The sequence below is a fragment of the Pristiophorus japonicus genome, chromosome 12, assembly GCF_044704955.1.
Source record: "Pristiophorus japonicus isolate sPriJap1 chromosome 12, sPriJap1.hap1, whole genome shotgun sequence".
Taxonomy (NCBI): Eukaryota; Metazoa; Chordata; class Chondrichthyes; family Pristiophoridae; genus Pristiophorus; species Pristiophorus japonicus.
The window spans coordinates 42,921,127-42,943,309 of record NC_091988.1 but is presented as its reverse complement, the minus strand read 5'-3'; the positions used below and the strand labels follow the sequence as shown (position 1 = coordinate 42,943,309).

Below are 22,183 nucleotides of genomic sequence, written 5' to 3'. Positions count from 1 at the left end.
TAAATATCCATTACAACTGGTTTATGATTCTGAAATACATTTTTTGTCACAGTTTAAAGCTTGACTGCTAATGCTATAATTCGATCAACAGTCTTATTCTGGGGGGACAAACTCCTTTTATAATCATGATTATTGCCTTTTGCAATTAAATGATTTTACTGCTGATACCATAATGAAGCCGTCCAGAATAAGAGAAGGAATTCACGAGCAAGGAATGTTTTCATTTCTGGAACCAGGAATCCAAATCCTGTTCAGGCTGCTGAACATCTTTTTCTGTTGGATGGAAGGGCACTAATTGAAATGAGTTTGGGTAGTCCCAATCCATTTTCTTGGGAAATTAAAACCATAGCATAAAATTACTCATAATTCACTATTAACTGGCAATCTCACTCCAACATGATCGCTGTGTGAAATAAGTGTCATACTGGCATAACAATTGTGACATATAAAGGTAATGAAGATTGGCTAAGTTTTATATATAATATATACACATACACGCACACACATACAGTAAACACAGGAGTAAAATTTATTGACTCAATGGTAAAGAGACATGGTGTAGATTCGCTATCTGCCCATTTTGCACTACTGGCATTGATCAATTTCACTCCCAAAAACTTCAATACTCTCCATTTTATGAAATCAATCAATAGATTATCATTAATACAAAAAACAAAGTATTGCTGATGCTGGAAATCTGAAATAAAAACAGAAAATGCTGGAAATACTCAGCAGGTCAGGCAGCATCTGTGGAGAGAGAAACAGAGTTAATGTTTCAGGTTGGTGACCTTTCATCAGATCAAAAGGTCATAGACTTGAAGATTGGCTAGGTTTGTCTTTTCTTTTTAAATATAGAGTAAATATTCTGATGAAAGGTCATCAACCCAAAACATTAACTCGGTTTCTCTCTTCACAGACACTGCCTGACCTGCTGAGTATTTGCTGCATTTTCTTTCTTTATAATAGATAATTTCCCGCGCACCAATTTCTTCATGTACGAGTCTAGGTAAGTGAGTGTCAGCAGGATATTAAATTGCGGGGATAGCACAACCAACATGATCCTGCTATCACCTTGGGTCCACATATATTCACTTTCCAGCAGAGATCACTACACAGCAATCAGGAGCAGGAAGCCTTACTGCTTTTCCCCCCTATGCAAGCCCAGGGTGAGCACGTTGCTGAGACTAGCTACCTCAACACAGACTACCACATAATTCTCCAATTCTCACTCCCTTCAAGGCCAGCTCTCTAGATTGGTGAATATACCCTATTGTCATTGACCAGTATTTTCAAAGTATGGAAAAGTGGGAACTTGAGGACAATAATGAATGGAGAACCCAATCTCTGGGCAGTTGATAAAGCAGAATTATGTGATCCTTGTAAAAGAAAATATAATGTAATTATTAAGTTTTAATTCAATTGGAAACTACAGTGGATATTGTATTGATTTAAATATTAATGTACTTAAATCATAGTTTTGTTTGGTTTAGAAAGACACAAGAATTAGAGATAGTTAATTTAGAATAAAACAGTCACAGATTAAAGTGCACTTTATAACCAATGGACATAAATAGGAAATATAATGCTATTAATCTGATGGTAGCTTTATTCATCTTTTTCCACACAAGTTTCTTCTTTGGCTCAATAGTAATATTTATTTAAATTACAGAAATGTAGGTGATAGCTGTTTAACACTAATATAATTAAATCTACAAGTTTTTTTAAAACTGGCTGCTGATTTCTTCAGCTTGAATGCCATCCGCAATATAAAAGTAGCTTCTGCATAACTCCCGGTAGAGCGTGATATATCTGGAGGCTCTCTTTGTCTGTGGAACCACAAACCTCTCGGTAAATTCAGTCCTGCTCAGCTGCCTTTTACTTTGTGCTACCAGCACACGGTTGATGAAGGTCAGTGCATAGGAATAGCAGTTGTGCTCATGTTCATTATACCTATAATAAACAATAGCAATCATATTTAGAAAATTGACTACTTTATTGTGATTGCCACGGTTATTAAAAAGTAGCTTTGAACAGCTGGGTATAGATGGAATAGGTAACAACTTGTATTTATATAGCGCCTTTAACATAGTGAAACATCCCAAGGCACTTCACAAGAGTATTATGAGACAAAAAATTTGACACCGATCCATATAAGGAGAAATTATTGCAGATGACCAAAAGCTTGGTCAAAGAGGTAGGTTTTAAGGAGTGTCTTGAAGGAGAAAAGAGAGGCAGAGAGGTTTAGGCAGGGAATTCCAGAGCTTAGGGCCTAGGCAACAGACAGCATAGCCACAAATAGTTGAGCGATTTATAATCAGGGATGCTCAAGAGGGCAGTATTAGAGAAGCGCAGACATCTCGGAAGGAAACATTATATACCATTGCTGAGTATCATGTGAGACTTGTAAGATAATGATGGTCAGATAGAGCTGGAGGAGGTGTATTTTTTTTATACAAGTCTCTCACAAGTATATATTGTATCCTACATGCTGTGTTATCTGTATGCAACATTATGTGGGGGCATAATGAAAAGAAACTGCCCTTATAAGGATTGGAATTTGCTCCAGTATGCTGCTTTATTATGTTAGTGTGTAGTGGCAACCAGACATTTGGGTTTTTTTTGCAAAAAAAAATATAAGTATGCAGCTATTTATTTTTGGTCAGCTGTGTAACACGAATGACGATTCTGCAGTAATGATGCTCCAGAATGATTTATTTGTTTTTTTCCCCCTCAATCTGTTCTCATGAAGCGGTTGCCTCAAGCTGGTGTTGAGTTTCAGGAGTGCCGCTAAGTCCAAGTGGTAGTTCTTCATGTGTGAGCTTAGACAATCATGAAGGGCATCACAGCCAAGCCCAGCCTGACTTCGCCCAGCATCCACATATGCTCACTTTCCAGCAAGGGGTGTCAGGAGCCCGTACTGCCACCCTAGATTAAAGCAGCTAACAGATCACAGACCAGGGACTGAACCTGGAACTTCCCACTTCATTATAACTCAGCACTTACACAATTCAATGCACTTATCCACTAGTATAAATGGGATGCAACAGGGTGTGGAGGACATAAAGGGAAAACCTGATACCTCCGAAGATTTTACTAAGATATTCACTTTTGCTAATTTAAAAAAAACATTGGAGGATAATCATTTACAGAATAAAGGGCTAGAAATTTGTTATCGCCCACTTTGTGGTGGTGACAGTGCTGGGGTGCTGCCCACTGCCTCAAAGTGCGATATTCAGTTGTATCACCCCAAGAGGAGAATGGAGCACAAAGGGAAGCGTTCCACACTCCTCCTCGGAGGCTAACGGAGCGATAGTGCATGGGGCTGACTCAATTTGAAAAAAAGGGTTGAAAAATTCAATAAACCTCACCCACACTTCCCCACTACTGCAACAAATAAATAATGTTGAACAAAAGTGACTTTTCAGCACTTAGCTTGCGCTCCAGACAATATTGCCCTGGGATCGTGGCTGGACGAACTGCTTTCCCCTGCCGGTCTCAGCGCCAGGCACTACAGCAGGCGAAAGACTGAATTTTGCAAACATGGCACTACAGGGGTGTTGCACACTCGGTGACGTCACTGAGTGAGCGGTGCTAGCGAGCGCAGCACAAACTGTCAGTTCACGGCAGCACTGACAGCGCAGCACTCGGGCGGCAGGTACTTAGTGCCCCTCTGGGTATGCAACATTATGTGCAATGGCTTTGGTTCTGTAGTCTGTGTAATGTGAATAATCCAGGTCAATTGTGTGATAGAGTTTAGTAGTGGTGATCAGCATGACGCTGTATCATCTGTTTTAAACCTACTAATGAATTGTCATAGAGGATAGTTAAAATGTGCAATTCTCTGCCACCAAGAGATCAGCCATGATTTTATTGAATGGCAGAGCAGGCTCAAGGGGCCAAATGGCCTACTTCTGCTCCTATTTCTTATGTTCTTAAACTGTTGAAGCAGAACCTAGAAGTTATTTTTAAAAGGAAATTAGATAGATGTTCCAAAAATATTAAAAAGATATGGGGAGTGAGCCAGAGATTGGGATTAAACCATGGTTTCATATGGCGAAAACATCAACATAACTTTGATGGGCCAAATGACCTGTGCTGTGACGTGCGATGATTCATACCTGTTTGGTAGCCATATATCAGCTGTGGAGAACTGCTCCAAATAAAGATCCCACTGGTTAATTAAACTGTACATGTCTGGCTGTACCAGTGAAACACAAACACATTCCTCCCAACCACAATCATCTCTTTGGACACCAGTTTCAATGTAATTGTGCACAACTCCTGCAAAAAAAGAATAGTGTGAACTAAAAGGGTGACTGCATGCAGCATATGTAAATGTATAATATATTAAATCTGGGACAATTAAGTCTGAATTTTAGTTAGAACTCGGAGTTGGATAGATTACTCCTAAAGGAATGGTTTCATATTACTGGTCAAATTCTGTCCTTTTGAACATCCCTGATTATAATTGCTCAACCATCAGTGGCCGTTCCTTCAGCTGCCTGGGCTCTACCTCTCTACCTCTCTACCTCTCTACCTCTCTACCTCTCTACCTCTCTACCTCTCTACCTCTCTACCTCTCTACCTCTCTACCTCTCTACCTCTCTACCTCTCTACCTCTCTACTTTAAGATGCTTCTTAAAACCTAGCTCTTTGACCAAAATCTGCCATAATTTCTTATTATGTGACTCAGTGTCAAAAAACTATGTTTTGTCTTATAACACGCTTGTGAAGCGCCTTGGGACATTTTACTACGTTAAAAGGCTCTATATAAATACTAATTGTTGTTGTTGTCTCTGGCAGGTCCATTGTGGAAAATGCTCCCTTGCTGCACTGCTCAAGCACCTCACCTGGTCACTGCTAGTGCAGTGTTGATGCCATAGGTTGTGTTCTTCTGGCTGAGAAGAAGAGTATGGGGTTGGAGAGGGTGAGTGAAGGGGGTTTTAGTAGGGTAGTAATGAGGGCAAGCTAACAATTATTAATCTCATAATTATTACTAGTTTCATCGCACACTCCCAATTATCCTATAAATAAATAAATAAATAAATAAATAAATCAAAGGGAAAAAAAGAGAAATCGGAAAAAGCTACAATTTTTTTTGGTCCTAACTATACTTAAAACTTTGTAATCTTGTACACGATATGTTTTCTGTAAGATTTTTGGAGTGTAGCATTTTGTGCTTACATTACGGTTGTTTCTTTACTAAGATGAAATGTGATTTTATTTTAAACTCACCGCTGGTATTTGAGATTCCAACATGAAGATCAGATCTCCCATCATATTCTCTAGGGGGAAAAAGTATAAATATGTGTTAAAATACCATCGTTCAGAACACTTTATTTCTTACACTACAACATTAACTGGATAACAAAATACCCACTGGCAAGAAATACAAAGAGGAAATAATTAGGGGAGCCAAAGAAAGAAAAGAAAGAAAGAAAAGAAAAGAAAAGAAAAGAAAAGAAAAGAAAGAAAGAAAGAAAGAAAGAAAGAGTCATAGTAAATAATTAATGATTAATTTATTTCCAACTTATATTTTGTTTAAATAATATGAAAAGATGCAAAAGATAAGGAAAGCACGAGAGAAGTAAATAAATGAAAAGAAAGTTGGAGAGAAATTCTCACAATTCAGTATGTTAGAAAATTGGAAGATAAAGAACAAAAAACAATGCATTAATTGAAATAAGGAAAACAAGGAAGGAAGGCCATTATAAATAATTAAACAATAAATTCATTGCGTATTATAATGCCCTTTTATTACCAAAGTTCTATTTTATTTTCAACCCTATGACTGTTACTGTATTTGAATAAGAATTCCATAACAAAAATGTGAGAAACGTTTCTCATAGGAGTGAAATCGTCTATTTGTGTAAATTTTCATGCCACCTACTGGCACAAAATATTGAAAAAACCCACCCAAGACCTGTGAAACTTACAAGTGGTGAAAGAAGCATTGTGTTTAATGAACTGTGGACACTGGTCTACGGTGCCAATTACTAATTCAAAGCTTTATGTAACACTTAAGTGACAAAGAAAAGAATAAAGACTTGCATTTATATAGTGCATTTCATGACCCCAGGACATCCCAAAGCGCTTTACAACCAATAAAGTAATGCAGGAAACGCGGTAGCCAATTGGCACGCAACAAGGTCCCACAAACAGCAATGAAATAAATGGCCAGATCAGCTATATTTTTTTTAAGTGTTGGTTGAGGGATAAATGTGGGACAGGACACCGGGAGAACTCCCCTGCTCTTCTTTGCAGAGTGCTGTGGGATCTTTAACATCCACCGGAGAGGGCAGACGAGACCTCAGTTTAATGCCTCATCCAAAAGACAACACTACCAACAGTCCGGCACTCCCTGAGGCAGCCGAGATTTTTGTGCTTAAGTCTCTGGAAGTGGACTTGAACCCACAACTATCTGACTGAGGCAGAGTGCTGCCCACTGAGACAAATAACCAGTGAACAATGGGGTTTTCTGACATGTAACCAAATAACCAGTCAGGGAACAACGTGTTGGCTATTTTCAATGGGGTCTTTGGTATTTTCCAAGAATCCTTTGCTTCTCCTACTGATACAGAACATTTTAGAACCTTCTTCTGATGTGTTTTATCAAAAGCTCTCTCAAGAAGTTTAACCATCACTTGGTGAACCGGTGTTGGAACATGTAGAATATGGGGAATTTGATTTGGCATTAGCATTCTAGGACAATTCCTGCTAGTTTTAGTGCTCACTGGGTCCAAATTGTGACACATCAGTCTCATATTTGTAACTGGCTGTAATACCATTGAACATACTACATGGACACCACACATATTAATGACACATTTGCAGTTTTTGCTTTCTAAAAAGCACTAAGCTGTTCTCAACAGAGTATGCATTGTTTTTGGTTCTACTTTTTGCTTTCTGGGAACAATACTTGAAAGTCTCAAACTTTTACTTCTTCGTTTTAAATGGTATAAATCTTTTATCCTATGTCTGAGTATGCAGAAACCGTGTCCTCTGATCAGGCAGCAAAGAAAACACGTAAAAATATTAAACAGATTATCAAACTAAACTGGATGGGGCAAGACGGCAGACCCAACCTCAGTCCAACAGCTAATATTGTACAGTGCACATTTCTCAACCTGTTTTCCGTATGAAAGAATAAAGTAGCATTCGTTGCGGATAATTGTAGAAAATGTGGCTTAACAATTTTAAAATATAAAATTAGATGTTGCTATGTTTCTTTTCGGTTTCAAACGGTACCACCGAACCCGAACCAGCTCTTAGTGGGTAGCAGTAGATTTGGGATTTATTTTGGTGCTGTAAATTACTGCTGGCTAATATCTCCGTTTGACTAGCGACAGGCTCTTTACCTCAGGAATGATCCTTTAGTAGGTTTGATCAGGAATGAGCACTTTTCACGATGTCCATCGACAAAAGAGTTGGGAATACTGACTGGGGCATCTTCCAGTCTTCGTCCTGTGAGACTTTGACCGCAGATCGGACATTGCTCTGGTACATTAAAGCAATAAATATCTTTCTCACAGTGATGAAACATTATAACGCGGTTCTCCATTTCTTCCTTTCGCAAAGTGAGGTGAAAGAAGTCTCTAAACTAGGAAGGTAATTTGTTGCAAGCCTGCAGTCACTTTAAATACCAATTCCTTTCAATTTCCCAGTCAGTAACTCTGTAATTGACAGAAGCAAGAGTCAATGAGAACTTGCACAGTGAACAATGATCGTTCCATTTGGGATGGTATTTGGTGGCTGGTCCAATCAGCACGTTGGGGGAGGAGCCCGGCTTGGATCAAAATGAGTTGTTCCCTGTCCACTTATTGGATCGAGCGCAGATCTGTCGAGATAAAACGAAAAGAAAGCTGCTGAGACAGATTCTCCGGCTGAAATATGAAGCTATCTTTTTTCAGACGCTTGGAGCTGCTGTGTATTTCCTGTTATATTTTCCAACTTATGTGTTGGCGCTAGCTTTTCGTGTAGGAAATAGGTTGAGGCAGACACAAACCAATTCTATCTTGCTAAGTGGGAATGAGATTTTTCCTATAAAAAGCATATACAAAAAGCAGGCTAGGGTAATTTCATTGTTAAGGCCTTATGCTGCCTAACAGTCAGCCATGTCAACCACCAACGCTAGTAAATTCATGCCACATCTGCGGCAGCATTACGTTTTTTCAACCTTTTGGACTCACAGGCAAACCAATTCTAGGTGCAGACATGATTGGCAACACAATTGTACAATTTTAACCCTGATCACATTGTCCAACTGGCCAGGCCCTCTGGGATAAAGATATCCTGAAATTATTTCTAGGAACTTAAGCGAGGGAATCGATAGCCAGTATAAACCAGAGTTCTTCATGACAAGTGAATATTGACCCAAGTATTGTGATCACTTTAAAGTATAATTCTCATTCAAACTAGAACTAGTGTATTGTAATTGAGAAAAAGACAAACCAAAGACTTGCATCACACGTCAGCCATATCAACAACAACTTATATTTATATCGTGCCTTTAACGTAATTAAACATCCAAAGGCATTTTGCAGGCGTGTTATTTTTTTTAAAAGATCTTGCGGAGGCAGTGTTGGTGGTACTTATCAACATAAGAACATAACAAATAGGAGCAGGAGTAGGCCAATTGGTCCCTCGAGCCTGCCCAGCCTTTTAATATAATCATGGCTGATCTGATTATAGACTCGGCTCCACTTCCCTGCTCGCTCCCCATAACCCTTCATTCCCTTATCGCTCAAACATCTATCTCCGCCTTAAATATATTCAACGACCCAGCATCCACAGCTCTCTGGGGCAGAGAATTCCAAGATTTACAACCCTCTGAGAGAAGAAATTCCTCCTCACCTCAGTTTTAAATGGGCGACTCTTTGTTCTGAGACTATGCCCCCTAGTTTTAGTTTCCCCTATGAGTGGAAATATCCTCTTTGCATCCACCTTGTTGAGCCCCCCTCATTATCATATGTTTTGATAAGATCACCTCTCATTCTTCTGAACTCCAATGTGTATAGGCCCAACTTACTCAACCTATCTTCATAAGTCAATCCCCTCATCTCCAGAATCAACCTAATGAACCTTCTCTGAACAGCCTCCAATGCAAGTATATCCTTCCTTAAATACGGAGACCAAAACTGTATGTAGTACTCCAGGTGTGGCCTCACCAATACCCTGTACAGTTGTAGCAGGACTTCTCTGCTTTTATACTCCATCCCCTTTGCAATAAAGGCCAACATTCAATTTGCCTTCCTGATTACTTGCTGTACCTGCATACTAACCTTTTGTGTTTCATTCACAAGGACCCCCAGGTCCCTCTGTACTGCAGCACTTTGCAATTTTTCTCCATTTAAATTATAATTTGCTTTTCTATTTTTTCTGCCAAAGTGGATAACCTCACAGTTTTCCACATTATACTCCATCGGCCAAATTTTTGCCCACTCACTTAGCCTGTCTATATCCCTTTGCAGATTTGTTGTGTCCTCCTCACAATTTGCTTTCCCACCCATCTTTGTATCATCAGAAAACTTGGCTACATTACATTCAGTCCCTTCATCCAAGTCACTAATATAGATTATAAATAGTTGAGGACCCAGCACCGATCCCTGCAGCACCCCACTAGTCACTGTTTGCCAACCGGAAAATTACCCATTTATCCCGACTCTCTGTTTTCTATTAGTTAGCCAATCCTCTATCCATGCTAATATATTACCCCCAACCCCGTGAAATTTTATCGTACAGTAACCTTTTATGTGGCACCTTAGCGAATGCCATCTGGAAATCCAAATACACCACATCCGCTGGTTCCCCCTTATCCACCTTGCTCATTACATTCTCAAAGAACTCCAGCAAATTTGTCAAACATGATTTCCCTTTTATAAAACCACGCTGACTCTGCTTGATTGAATTATGCTTTTCCAATTATCCCGCTACTGCTTCCTTAATAATGGACTCCAGCATTTTCCCAACGACAGATATTAGGCTAACTGGTCTATAGTTTCCTGCTTTTTGTCTGCCTCTTTTTTTAAATAGGGGCATTATATTTTTCCAATCCGCTGGGACCGCCCCAGAATCCAGAGAATTTTGATAGATTACAACCAATGCATCTACTATCTCTGCAGTCACTTCTTTTAAGACCCTGGGATGTAAGCCATCAGGTCTAGGGGACTTATCCACCTTTAGTCCCATTATTTTACCGAGTACTACTTCATTTGTGATAGTGATTGTATTAAGTTCCTCCCTCCCTATAGCCCCTTGATTATTGGGATTTTTTAGTGTCTTCTACCGTGAAGATCGATACAAAATATTTGTTCAACATCTCTGCCATTTCCCTGTTCTCCATTATTAATTCCCCAGTCTCATCCTCTAGGGGTCCAATATTTACTTTAACCACTCTTTTCCTTTTTATGTACCTGTAGAAACTCTTACTATCTGTTTTTATATTTCATGCTAGTTTACTTTCATAATCTGTCTTCGCGCTCTATCATTTTTTTGGTCATTCTTTGCTGGCTTTTGAAAGTTTCCCAATCCTCTGGCCTCCCACTAGTTTTGGTCACATTGTATGCCCTTGTTTTCAATTTGATACCATCCCTTATTTTGTTAGTTAGCCACAGATGATTATCCCTTCTCTTACAGTCTTTCCTTTTCATTGGGATATATTTTTGTTGCAAGTTATGAAATATCTCCTTAAATGTCTGCCACTGCTCATCAACCGTCCCATACTTTAATCTATTTTCCCAGTCCACTTTAGCCAACTCTGTCCTCATACCGTTGTAGTCTCTTTTATTTAAGCTTAGGATCCTGGTTTGAGAACCAACCTTCTCACCTTCCAACTGAATTTGAAATTCAACCATGTTACGATCACTCATTCCTAGAGGTTCTGTTACTACGAGATCATTTATTAATCCTGTCTCATTACACAGTACCAGATCTAAGATAGCCTGCTCCCTGGTTGGTTCCACTATCAAGGAAACTATCCCAGATACACTTTATGAACTCTTCCTCAAGGCTTCCCTGGCCAATTTGCCTTGTCCAATCAATATGAAAGTTAAAATCGCCCATGATTATTGCCGTTCCTTTATTACAAGCCTTCACTATTTCTTGATTTATACTCTGTCCAACAGTGTAGCTACTGTTAGGGGGCCTATAGACTATGCCCACCAGTGACTTTGTCCCCTTATTATTCCTTATCTCCTCCCAAACTGATTCAACATCTTGATCTTCTGAGCCAATATCGTTTCTCACTAACGCACTGATCTCATCCTTTATTAACAGTGCTACCCCACCTCCTTTTCCTTTCTGTCTGTCCTTCCGAATTGTCAAATACCCCTGAATATTTAGTTCCCAGACCTGGTCACCTTGCAACCATATCTTTGTAATGGCTATCAGATCATACCCATTTGTATCTATTTGTGCCATCAACTCATCTATTTTGTTACAAATGCTACTTGCATTCAGATAAAGAGCTTTTAAATTTGTTTTTTTATCATTTTTTCCTGCTTTGACCCCACTTTCAGATTCACCTTTATGTTTATACATTCTGTCCCTTCCTGTCACGCTCTGGTTTTCATTTCCCCCAGTGCTACCCTGCTCTATTGCCTTCTCCTTATTCTTCAACTTTTTAAATTTTCGCTCACCTGAATCCTCCTCCCCACTAATTAGTTTAAAGCCCTAGTTATTTGATTCGCCAGGACCCTAGTCCCAGCACGGTCTAAGTGGAGCCTGTCCAAACGGAACAGCTCCCTCTTACCCCAGTACTGGTGCCAGTGTCCCACCAACCAAAACCCATTTCTCCCACACCAGTCTTTGAGCCACGTGTTCAACTCTCTGATCTTATTTACCCTATGCAAATTTGCTCATGGCTCAGGTAGTAATCCAGAGATTATTACCTTTGTGGTTCTGCTTTTTAATTTGGCCCCTAGCTGCTCATAATCTCTCAGCAGAACCTCTTTCTTTGTTCTATCTATGCCGTTAGTACCCACATGGACCACAACATCTGGATCTTCCCCCTCCCATTCCAAGTTCCTCTCCAGCCCTGAGGAGATGTCCTTAATCCTGGCACTGGGCAGGCAATACAGCCTTTGGGACTCTTGCTCTCAGCTGCAGAGAACCTTATCTATCCCTCTAATGATACTGTCCCCTACGGTGACAACGTTTCTCTTTACTCCCCTGACTTGAAAGGCCCCTTGTACCACGGTGCTGTGGTCAGTTTGCTCATCCTCCCTGCAGTCCCTGCTCTCGTCCACACAGGGAGTAAGCGCCTCAAACCTGTTGGACAAGAGCAAGGGCTGAGGCTCCTCCATCACTCCATGCTGAGTCCCCATATCTTCCTCACTCGTAGTCACACCCTCCTGTTCTTGACCACAGATAAAATTTGAATGAACTAATCTAATTTGTGTGACTAGCTCCTGGATCGTGGCATCCAGGTAACTCTCCCCCTCTCTGATGTGTCGCAGTGTCTGCAGCTCGGATTCCAGCTCATCAACACAGAGCCGAAGTTCCTCGAGCTGCAGACACTTGCTGCAGATGCGGTCGTGATGGACCTCAATGGGGTCAACCAGCTCCCACATGCAACAGCAGAAACACATCACCTGTCCTGACATCTCTAATTATTTAATTAATTAGATTTTGTTTTTAGTTATTAATCCCGGCTCCGAATTTAAAGCAAGAAAAGAGAGAAAAAAACTCACCAACCAATCACTTCCCTGCTTTCCTTGATGCCGAAGTAGTTGCTCTGTTCTCCTTTGTCGCCCTGTCTTTCCTGCTCGCGCTGCTCCCTGCAGGGGCTGGCTGCTCGCAGTTTTATCCCCGCTGCTCCTCCGGTGTTCCCTCCTAGGTCGGGGGTGTCGGCGCTTTAAGATGTCTACTGTACATGATCCATGTCTCTGAGCCATATAGAAGGTATCACTACTGCCCTGTAGACCATAAGCTTGGTGCCAGATTTGAGGTTCTGGTCTTCAACACTCTCTTCCTCAGGTGACCGAAGGCTGCGCTGGCACACTGGAGGCTGTGTTGGACTTCATCATCGATGTCTGCCCTTGCTGATAGTAGGCTCCCGAGGTATGGAAAATGGTCCATGTTGTCTAAAGCTGCGCCATGGATTTTGATGTCAAAACGCTGGAGAAATACCACCAACGCTGCCTCCGCAGGATCCTGCAAATCCACTGGGAGGACAGATGCACCAACGTCAGTGTTCTCGCTCAGGCCAACATCCCCAGCATTAAAGTACTCCCCATGCTCGACCAGCTCCGAGGGGCGGGCCACATCGTCTGCATGCCCAACACAAGACTCTCAAAACGAGCGCTCTACTTGGAATTCCTACACGGCAATCAAGCCCCAGGGGGGCAGAGGAAACATTTCAAGGACAGCCTCAAAGCCTCCTTGATAAAGTGCAACATCCCCACCGACACCTGGGAGTCCCTGGCCCAACACCGCCCAAAATGGAGGAAGAGCATCTGGGAGGGTGCTGAGCACCTCGAGTCTTGTCGCCGAGAGCATGCCGAAATCAAGCGCAGACAGCGGAAGGAGCGTGCGGCAAACCAGGTTCCCCACCCACCCTTTCCTTCAACCACTGTCTGCCCCACCTGTGACAGAGACTCTAATTCCTGCATTAGACTGTACAGTCACCTGAGAATCACTTTAAGAGTGGAAGCAAGTCTTCCTCGATTTCAAGGAACTGTCTATGATGATGATGATTTAAAAAAATTACACCAAGTCATATAGGATGTTAAGGCAGATATCTAAAAGCTTGGTTGAAGAAGTAGGTTTTAAGGAGCATCTCAAAAAAGTAAAGAGAAGTGCAAAGGCATAGAGATTTAAGAGGGAATTCCAGAGCTACGACAGCCAATGGTGGAGCATTTAAAATCAGGGATATTCAAAAGGTCAGAATGGGCAGAGGTCTGGGGGATTATAGAACATAAGAACATAAGAATTAGGAATAGGAGTAAGCCCCTCAAGCCTGCTTCACCATTCAATGAGATCATGGCTGATCTACCTCAACTCCACACCCCATCCCAGGAGTCTGGTGAACCTTTGTTGCACTCCCTCAATGGCAAGTATATCCTTCCTTAGGTAAAGAGACCCAAACTGTACACAATACTCCAGGTGCGGTCTCACCAGGGCCCTATATAATTGCAGTAAGACGTCTTTACTATTATACTCAAATCCTCTTGCAATAAAGACTAACATACCATTTGCTTTCTTAATTGCTTGTTGTACCTGCATGTTAGCTTTCAATGCTTCGTGTACAAGGACACCCAAGTCCTGCTGTACACCAACATTTTCCAATCTCACACCATTTTTAAAATTCTCTGCTTTTCTATTTTCCCTACCAAAGTGGATAACTTCACATTTCTCCACATTATATTCCATTTGCTATGTTCTTGTCCATTCACTTAGCCTGCCTATATCCACTTGAAGCCTCTTTGCATCCTCCTCACGACTTACATTTCCACCTAGCTTTGTATCATCAGCAAACTTGGATATATTACATTTGGTCCTTTCATCCAAATCATTGATATTGTGAATAGCTGGGGCCCAAGCACTGATCCTTGCGGCACCCCACTAGTTACAGCCTGCCAATCCGAAAATGACCCGTTTATTCCTACTCTCTGTTTTCTGTCCGTTAACCAGTCCTCAATCCATGCTAGTATATTACCCCCAATACCTTGAGCCCTAATTTTGTTCAATAACCTTTTGTGTGGCACCTTATCGAATGCCTTCTGAAAATTCGGTTAGAGAAGATAGGGAGAGGCAAAGCCATGGTGGGATTTGAAAACAAGGATGAGAATTTTTAAATTGAGGCGTTGCGTAACTGGGAGCCAATGTCGGTCAGCGAGCACAGGGGAGATGGGTGAGCGGGACTTGGTGCGAGTTAGCACACGGGCAGCTGAGTTTTGGAAGACCTCAAGTTTATGGAGGGTCGAACTAGGGAGGCTGGCCAGGAGTGTATTGGAATAATTAAGTTTAGGGGTGATAAAGGCATGGATGAGGGTTTCAGCAGCAGATATTTTGAGGTAAGGCCGGAGACGGCTGATATTGCAAAAGTGGAAATGAGACAGACTATTATCTGAATGGTGACAGATTAGGAAAAGGGAAGGTGCAACGAGACCTGGGTGTCATGGTACATCAGTCATTGAAGGTTGGCATGCAGGTACAGCAGGCGGTTAAGAAAGCAAATGGCATGTTGGCCTTCATAGCGAGGGGATTTGAGTACAGGGGCAGGGAGGTGTTGCTACAGTTGTACAGGGCCTTGGTGAGGCCACACCTGGAGTATTGTGTACAGTTTTAGTCTCCTAACTTGAGGAAGGACATTCTTGCTATTGAGGGAGTGCAGCGAAGATTCTCCAGACTGATTCCCAGGATGGTGGGACTGACCTATCAAGAAAGACTGGATCAACTGGGCTTGTATTCACTGGAGTTCAGAAGAGTGAGAGGGGACCTTATAGAAACGTTTAAAATTCTGACGGGTTTGGACAGGTTGGATGCAGGAAGAATGTTCCCAATGTTGGGGAAGTCCAGAACCAGGGGTCACAGTCTAAGGATAAGGGGTAAGCCATTTAGGACCGAGATGAGGAGAAACTTCTTCACCCAGAGAGTGGTAAACCTGTGGAATTCTCTACCACAGAAAGTAGTTGAGGCCAATTCACTAAATATATTCAAAAGGGAGTTAGATGAAGTCCTTACCACTCGGGGGATCAAGGGGTATGGCGTGAAAGCAGGAAGGGGGTACTGAAGTTTCATGTTCAGCCATGAACTCATTGAATGGCGGTACAGGCTAGAAGGGCTGAATGGCCTGCTCCTGCACCTATTTTCTATGTTTCTATGTATGTAAATATAGTAGTACTAAAAATAATGTTTCCTATGATATACTGTATTCTCTTGCTATGATTTGTACATTCCTGTTGCTTTGAATGACTGTGTAATGAGAGTATTTCAGTGGAGAAGATTGTGTTAATAAGTGTCATGATTTAAGAGTATACATCCTACGATGTAGAATCTCCAGTACTAATAGGAAGCAAGGCATTTTAATGACATATACTTTGTTCGTTGTGTGAATACCTGGAAATATATTTAGGTACCATGTTGGGTAATGCTTCTTTATACATAAAAACATGTTAGGAACATGCAGATATCCAACAAACTTACTAATCACATATTTAAATATTCATTCCATTGAGTAGACACAAAATGGGCTTTTGCAGTAATTCTCTCATTAAGGGAAAGGAGAACTTACGCTGTCCTCGTTGACTGTTATCTTTTTACTGACTTAATTCTTCCAATCCAAAGCTTGCAATTTATACTAGATCCTGGACATTATGTGGTTTGTTTCTGTATTGTGTACGATTAGACAGTGGGTGTAATGATGTAGTTTGTACAGTGGGTGTAATGATGTAGTTTGTACAATGGGTATAATGATGTAGTTTGTACAGTGGGTGTAATGATGTAGTTTGTACAATGGGTGTAATGATGTAGTTTGTACAGTGGGTGTAATGATGTAGTTTGTACAGTGGGTGTAATGATATAGTTTGTACAGTGGGTGTAATGTTGTAGCTGATAATGAACTGATTCAGTGAATAGCTGAGCCTCACAGACCAGGAAGGTGCCATGTTTAATTACAGGTCTACGCTGAGTGCATATCGGATGAGGACAGGATCAGGCTCGACTATGATGCCCCCCGTGGTTGATAGCCTGCTAACGATCACTGACAAGGCTTGTACATGAACAACTTGGATGAGGTGCCAAAGGCCATTTGGTGCCAATGGAACTGCAGCCCAGGAGTAGAGAGGGGAGAAAATTGGTGAAAGAAAAAAAAATCTGTATGCTCAAAATAAGCCACTGTACAAAATCTACAGGATGGGGACTTGTGGAAGGAATGCCCACTTATTTCACAAGTGAGGAAACTTCAGAGCTCATGAGAGCCTTATAGTTGTTCTCATGTGTGAAACAGACTGCATGCTACACTCTTTCCATTGTGTTCTGTCATGTTTGTTGTGGCCATTTTGAATATTCCTTTAGAAAGGGTAAACTCACTGGATCATTTGAGATTCAAATGCACTTCCTTTCATGGAGTGAATAACGGAGCTTGTGTAAATGTTTACATGGGTAAATGAAAAAAAAAAATTAGAACACGCCGCTGATCCTCCTGTCAACACCTGCAAGAAGCAGAATGCTGTTCCTGCCACTTTAACTCTGCATAACTGCTGAAAGTTGAATGTTACTTCTCTAAAAGGACATTCCTTGTAGCTCTAGAAAAGAGAAAAATATTTCTCATTATGTTTCCATTCTGTGAGTACCACCCTGCCGACAAGGGTAATAAAAAAAATTACGTAATAGGGTTTGTCAATCTATCTTTTGTATGAACAGTAGTTCCTAATTTAATATGGCGGTCATACGTATGTATCCTATTGCAAATATTAATTAGTTACGTACGATACATCGATCACGGTTCAGTCTAACGTTTTGGATTGAATTCTAAAGATTATTTGTAATTCTTTACTCAGGTATTCCAAATTGAGAGCCTGACATACAACGTAGATATTAACAGTGCAGCCCTCGTAATCTATAAACAAAAACTATGTACAGTTAACACAACAAATACTGTCACAAGTGTATGGATGGTTAGGATCCATCTTACCTCATAAAATTAACTTTGTGGTTATTTGAAGTGACTAGTAATGCTGGAGCTCGAGAAATATTTCCAACTACGTTTATTTCCTGAAATATAAAATTAGAAAATTTTCTGGCACCTTAAGACCACACTTAATTCGTAGTCTAAGCTACATAGAGTTCAACATCCTTCCTGATTCTCCAGATCTCACGTACTTGTAAACTCTCACAGGATTTCACTACATGGAACAACTTACACAATAGCACCTACCTGTGGCACACTCAGGTTATCTAAAATAACTTCCTATATTGCAGTCCAACATCCTCTTATATCACACCTTTGACAAAGAAAAACAGGACACATTTTTCTACAAACAAATTGATCTGATCATTGTTCTGTTGATAATTAATTTTGAAAAAATAACAATCTGTGCCTCATACAACACAAAAATAAAAAGGAAAACAGTGGCCATTTTTTTGAAAATCTGATTTTTGGTATCCAGTTTTCATTTTACATATTGCCCGATGTACCCAATTAAAAACTGAAACAAACAGAAAATGTTGGAAATAAATAGTTGATCTAGCAACACCTGCAAACGTAACAGATGGGTTGATGTTTCAGGGATAGACCTTTCAACAGAATTTTGTTTTTATTTCAATTTCTATCATTTGCACAATTTTATTTTACCTGAACTGATAAAGTGCTCAATCTGGTCCCCAGCTTGTCCCGCTGTTATGCCTTTTTTAACAATACTTAAAGGTGATTATCATAACCACGGGTCCCACTTTTTCAGACAGTAGTTGCTGGTAATGATTCTGCTTTTGTCATTTTCAGCTCCTCTAGACCCATCTTTTGTTTCTTTACTTGTCCTATTACCATCCCCTTTTTGCCTTGCACCATCATCCCTTTTGTCATTTACTTACTTTTGCCTTCCACCCTTTCACAGATTATCCCTTTTGTTCTTTCTTCTCCACCTCTGTATTTGCTTAAAACCGGATATATCTCTAACTTTTTCCAGTTCCGATGAATGGCATTGACCTGAAAATTTAACTTTGTTTCTTTCTTCATAGATGCTGCCTGACCTGCTGAGTATTTCCAGCATCTTCTGTTTTTATTATAAAGATAACACTGGGTGAAAACACTTTTGGCCTGAGGAGAAGACTAAATAATATTATACCTCGTGTCCACTATACACTCTAGTCCCTGTGGTGGCCACCGGTCGTGGGAGGCCTCAAATGTATACCGGTGGACACGTCATGATCCAGCTCCACGTCCACCAGGGCATGGACAAGAGGCAGGCAGTCAGAGCGACCAACTGCACAGCCAGTGTCCAAGTGGCCCTGTAGATGTCTTTCGGGTGAGACGTTAAACCGAGGCCCCGTTTGCCCTCTCAGGTGAACATAAAAGATCCCATGGCACTATTTTGAAGAACAGCAGGGGAGTTATCCCTCAATCAACATCACAAAAAAAAAGATTATCTGGTCATTATCACATTGCTGTTTGTGGGAGCTTGCTGTGTGCAAATTGCCTGCCGCATTTCAACAACAACACAGCTTGTATTTATATAGCGCCTTTAACGTCATAAAATGTCCCAAAACGTTTCATAGGACTATTATAAGTTTCCTACATTACAACAGATGACTGTACTGCAAAAAAGTACTTCATTGGCTGTAAAGCACTTTGGGACATCTGGTGGTCGTGAAAGGCACTATATCAATCCAAGTCTTTCTTTTTTGTCTTTTAATGGCCACTTTGGCCAGACCCAGAGCAGAGCCACGAGAAGGTCCTCTGACTTGCTCGGCCCTACTCAGCTCAGGGTGGCATCCAGGATCCAGCTGCTGTGAGAAGCGCCACTGCTCAGTGGAGTACAGGCGCAGAGGGGAAAACATATCTCCTGGTGCAAAAGCGAAATACTGCGGATGCTGGAAATCTGAAATAAAAACAGAAGATGCTGGAAATACTCAGCAGGTCAGGCAGCATTTGTAGAGAGAGAAACAGAGTTAACATTTCAGGTTGATTACCTTTCGTCAGAACTGGGAAAAGTTAGAGATGTAACAGGTTTTAAGCAAGTGCAGGGGCATGGAGGGAGGGGAGGAAAGAACAAAAGGGAAGGTCTGTGATGGGATAGAAGGCAGGAGTGATTAAAAAGGGATGACAGTACAAATCATAAAATCATAGAACGGTTACAGCATATAAGGAGGCCATTCGGCCCGTCGAGCCCATGTCAGTTCTCTGCAAGAGCACTTCAGTTAGTCCCACTCCCCCGCCCTTTCCCCGTAGCCCTGCAAATCTTTTTCCTTTCGGTACTTATCCAATTTCCTTATGAAAGCCGCGATTGGGTCTGCCTCTAGCACCCTTTCAGGCAGTGCATTCCAGATCCTAACCACTTGCTCAGAAGTTCCTCAGCCCTGGAATCATTCCCGTCAATATTTTCTGCAGCCTCTCTAAGGCCTTCACATCCTTCCTAAAGTGCGGTGCCCAAAATTGGACACAATATTCCAGTTGAGGCCTAACTAGTCTTAGAAACATAGAAACATAGAAAATAGGTGCAGGAGTAGGCCATTCGGCCCTTCGAGCCTGCACCGCTATTCAATGAGTTCATGGCTGAACATGCAACTTCAGTACTCCATTCCTGCTTTCTCACCATACCCCTTGATCCCCCTAGTAGTAAGGACTATATCTAACTCCTTTTTGAATATATTTAGTGAATTAGCCTCAACTACTTTCTGTGGTAGAGAATTCCACAGGTTCACCACTCTCTGGGTGAAGAAGTTTCTCCTCATCTCGGTCCTAAATGGCTTACCTCTTATCCTTAGACTGTGACCCCTAGTTCTGGACTTCCCCAACATTGGGAACATTCTTCCTGCATCTAACCTGGCTAAAACCGTCTGAATTTTAAACGTTTCTATGAGATCCCCTCTCATTCTTCTGAACTCCAGTGAATACAAGCCCAGTTGATCCAGTCTTTCTTGATATGTCAGTCCCGCCATCCCGGGAATCAGTCTGGTGAACCTTCGCTGCACTCCCTCAATAGCAAGAATGTCCTTCCTCAAGTTAGGAGACCAAAACGGTACACAATACTCCAGGTGTGGTCTCACCAAGGCCCTGTACAACTGTAGTAACACCTCCCTGCCCCTGTACTCAAATCCCCTCGTTATGAAGGCCAACATGCCATTTGCTTTCTTAACCGCCTGCTGTACCTGCATGCCAACCTTCAATGACTGATGTACCATGACACCCAGGTCTCGTTGCACCTCCCCTTTTCCTAATCTGTCACCATTCAGATAATAGTCTGTCTCTCTGTTTTTACCACCAAAGTGGATAACCTCACATTTATCCACATTATACTTCATCTGCCATGCATTTGCCCACTCACCTAACCTATCCACGTCACTCTGCAGCCTCATAGCATCCTCCTCGCAGCTCACACTGCCACCCAACTTAGTGTCATCCGCAAATTTGGAGATACTACATTTAATCACCTCATCTAAATCATTAATGTACAATGTAAACAGCTGGGGCCCCAGCACAGAACCTTGCGGTACCCCACTAGTCACTGCCTGCCATTCTGAAAAGTACCCATTCACTCCTACTCTTTGCTTCCTGTCTGCCAACCAGTTCTCAATCCATGTCAGCACACTACCCCCAATCCCATGTGCTTTAACTTTGCACATTAATCTCTTGTGTGGGACCTTGTCGAAAGCCTTCTGAAAGTCCAAATACACCACATCAACCGGTTCCCCCTTGTCCACTTTACTGGAAACATCCTCAAAAAATTCCAGAAGATTTGTCAAGCATGATTTCCCTTTCACAAATCCATGCTGACTTGGACCTATCATGTCACCTCTTTCCAAATGCACTGCTATGACATCCTTAATAATTGATTCCATCATTTTACCCACTACCGATGTCAGGCTGACTGGTCTATAATTCCCTGTTTTCTCTCTCCCTCCTTTTTTAAAAAGTGGGGTTACATTGGCTTCCCTCCACTCCATAGGAACTGATCCAGAGTCTATGGAATGTTGGAAAATGACTGTCAATGCATCCGCTATTTCCAAGGCCACCTCCTTAAGTACTCTGAGATGCAGTCCTTCAGCCCCTGGGGATTTATCGGCCTTCAATCCCATCAACTTCCCCAACACAATTTCCCGACTAATAAGGATTTCCCTCAATTCCTCCTTCTTACTAGACCCTCTGACCCCTTTTATATCCGGAAGGTTGTTTGTGTCCTCCTTAGTGAATACCGAACCAAAGTACTTGTGCAATTGGTCTGCCATTTCTTTGTTCCCCGTTATGACTTCCCCTGATTCTGACTGCAGGGGACCTACATTTGTCTTTACTAACCTTTTTCTCTTTACATATCTATAGAAGCTTTTACAGTCCATCTTAATGTTCCCTGCAAGCTTCCTCTCGTACTCTAGTTTCCCTGCCCTAATCAAACCCTTTGTCCTCCTCTGCTGAGTTCTATATTTCTCCCAGTCCCTGGGTTCGCTGCTATTTCTGGCCAATTTGTATGCCCCTTCCTTGGCTTTAATACTATCCCTGATTTCCCTTGATAGCCACGGTTGAGCCACC

The 22,183-nt window shown here is 41.5% G+C and overlaps 1 protein-coding gene and 1 long non-coding RNA gene across 5 annotated transcripts; one reads left to right on the top strand and one right to left on the bottom strand.

Annotated features, from left to right (window-relative positions):
* Positions 1-965: 965 nt before the first annotated feature.
* Positions 966-13,009, top strand: LOC139276730 (uncharacterized). The gene is made up of 3 exons (XR_011595988.1): positions 966-1,006; positions 4,804-4,927; positions 12,976-13,009. It is a non-coding gene; the product is annotated as an uncharacterized lncRNA (long non-coding RNA).
* On the bottom strand, positions 1,628-17,679 carry LOC139276729 (MKRN2 opposite strand protein-like). 4 transcript variants are annotated; one of them, XM_070894716.1, is made up of 4 exons: positions 17,636-17,679; positions 5,236-5,285; positions 4,119-4,281; positions 1,628-1,950 (listed from the first exon to the last, which is right to left on the bottom strand). In XM_070894716.1, exons 1-4 carry the CDS (start codon positions 17,638-17,640, stop codon positions 1,722-1,724), a joined length of 447 nt encoding a protein of 148 aa, XP_070750817.1. In that variant the 5' UTR covers positions 17,641-17,679; the 3' UTR covers positions 1,628-1,721. The 4 variants fall into 4 exon arrangements, 3 of the variants coding, with proteins under 3 accessions (XP_070750817.1, XP_070750815.1, XP_070750816.1); XM_070894714.1 differs by lacking the exon at positions 17,636-17,679 and adding an exon at positions 7,359-7,657 and having other exon boundaries at positions 1,628-1,934; positions 4,103-4,281; XM_070894715.1 differs by lacking the exons at positions 5,236-5,285; positions 17,636-17,679 and adding an exon at positions 7,359-7,657 and having other exon boundaries at positions 1,628-1,934; positions 4,103-4,304.
* Positions 17,680-22,183: the final 4,504 nt, after the last annotated feature.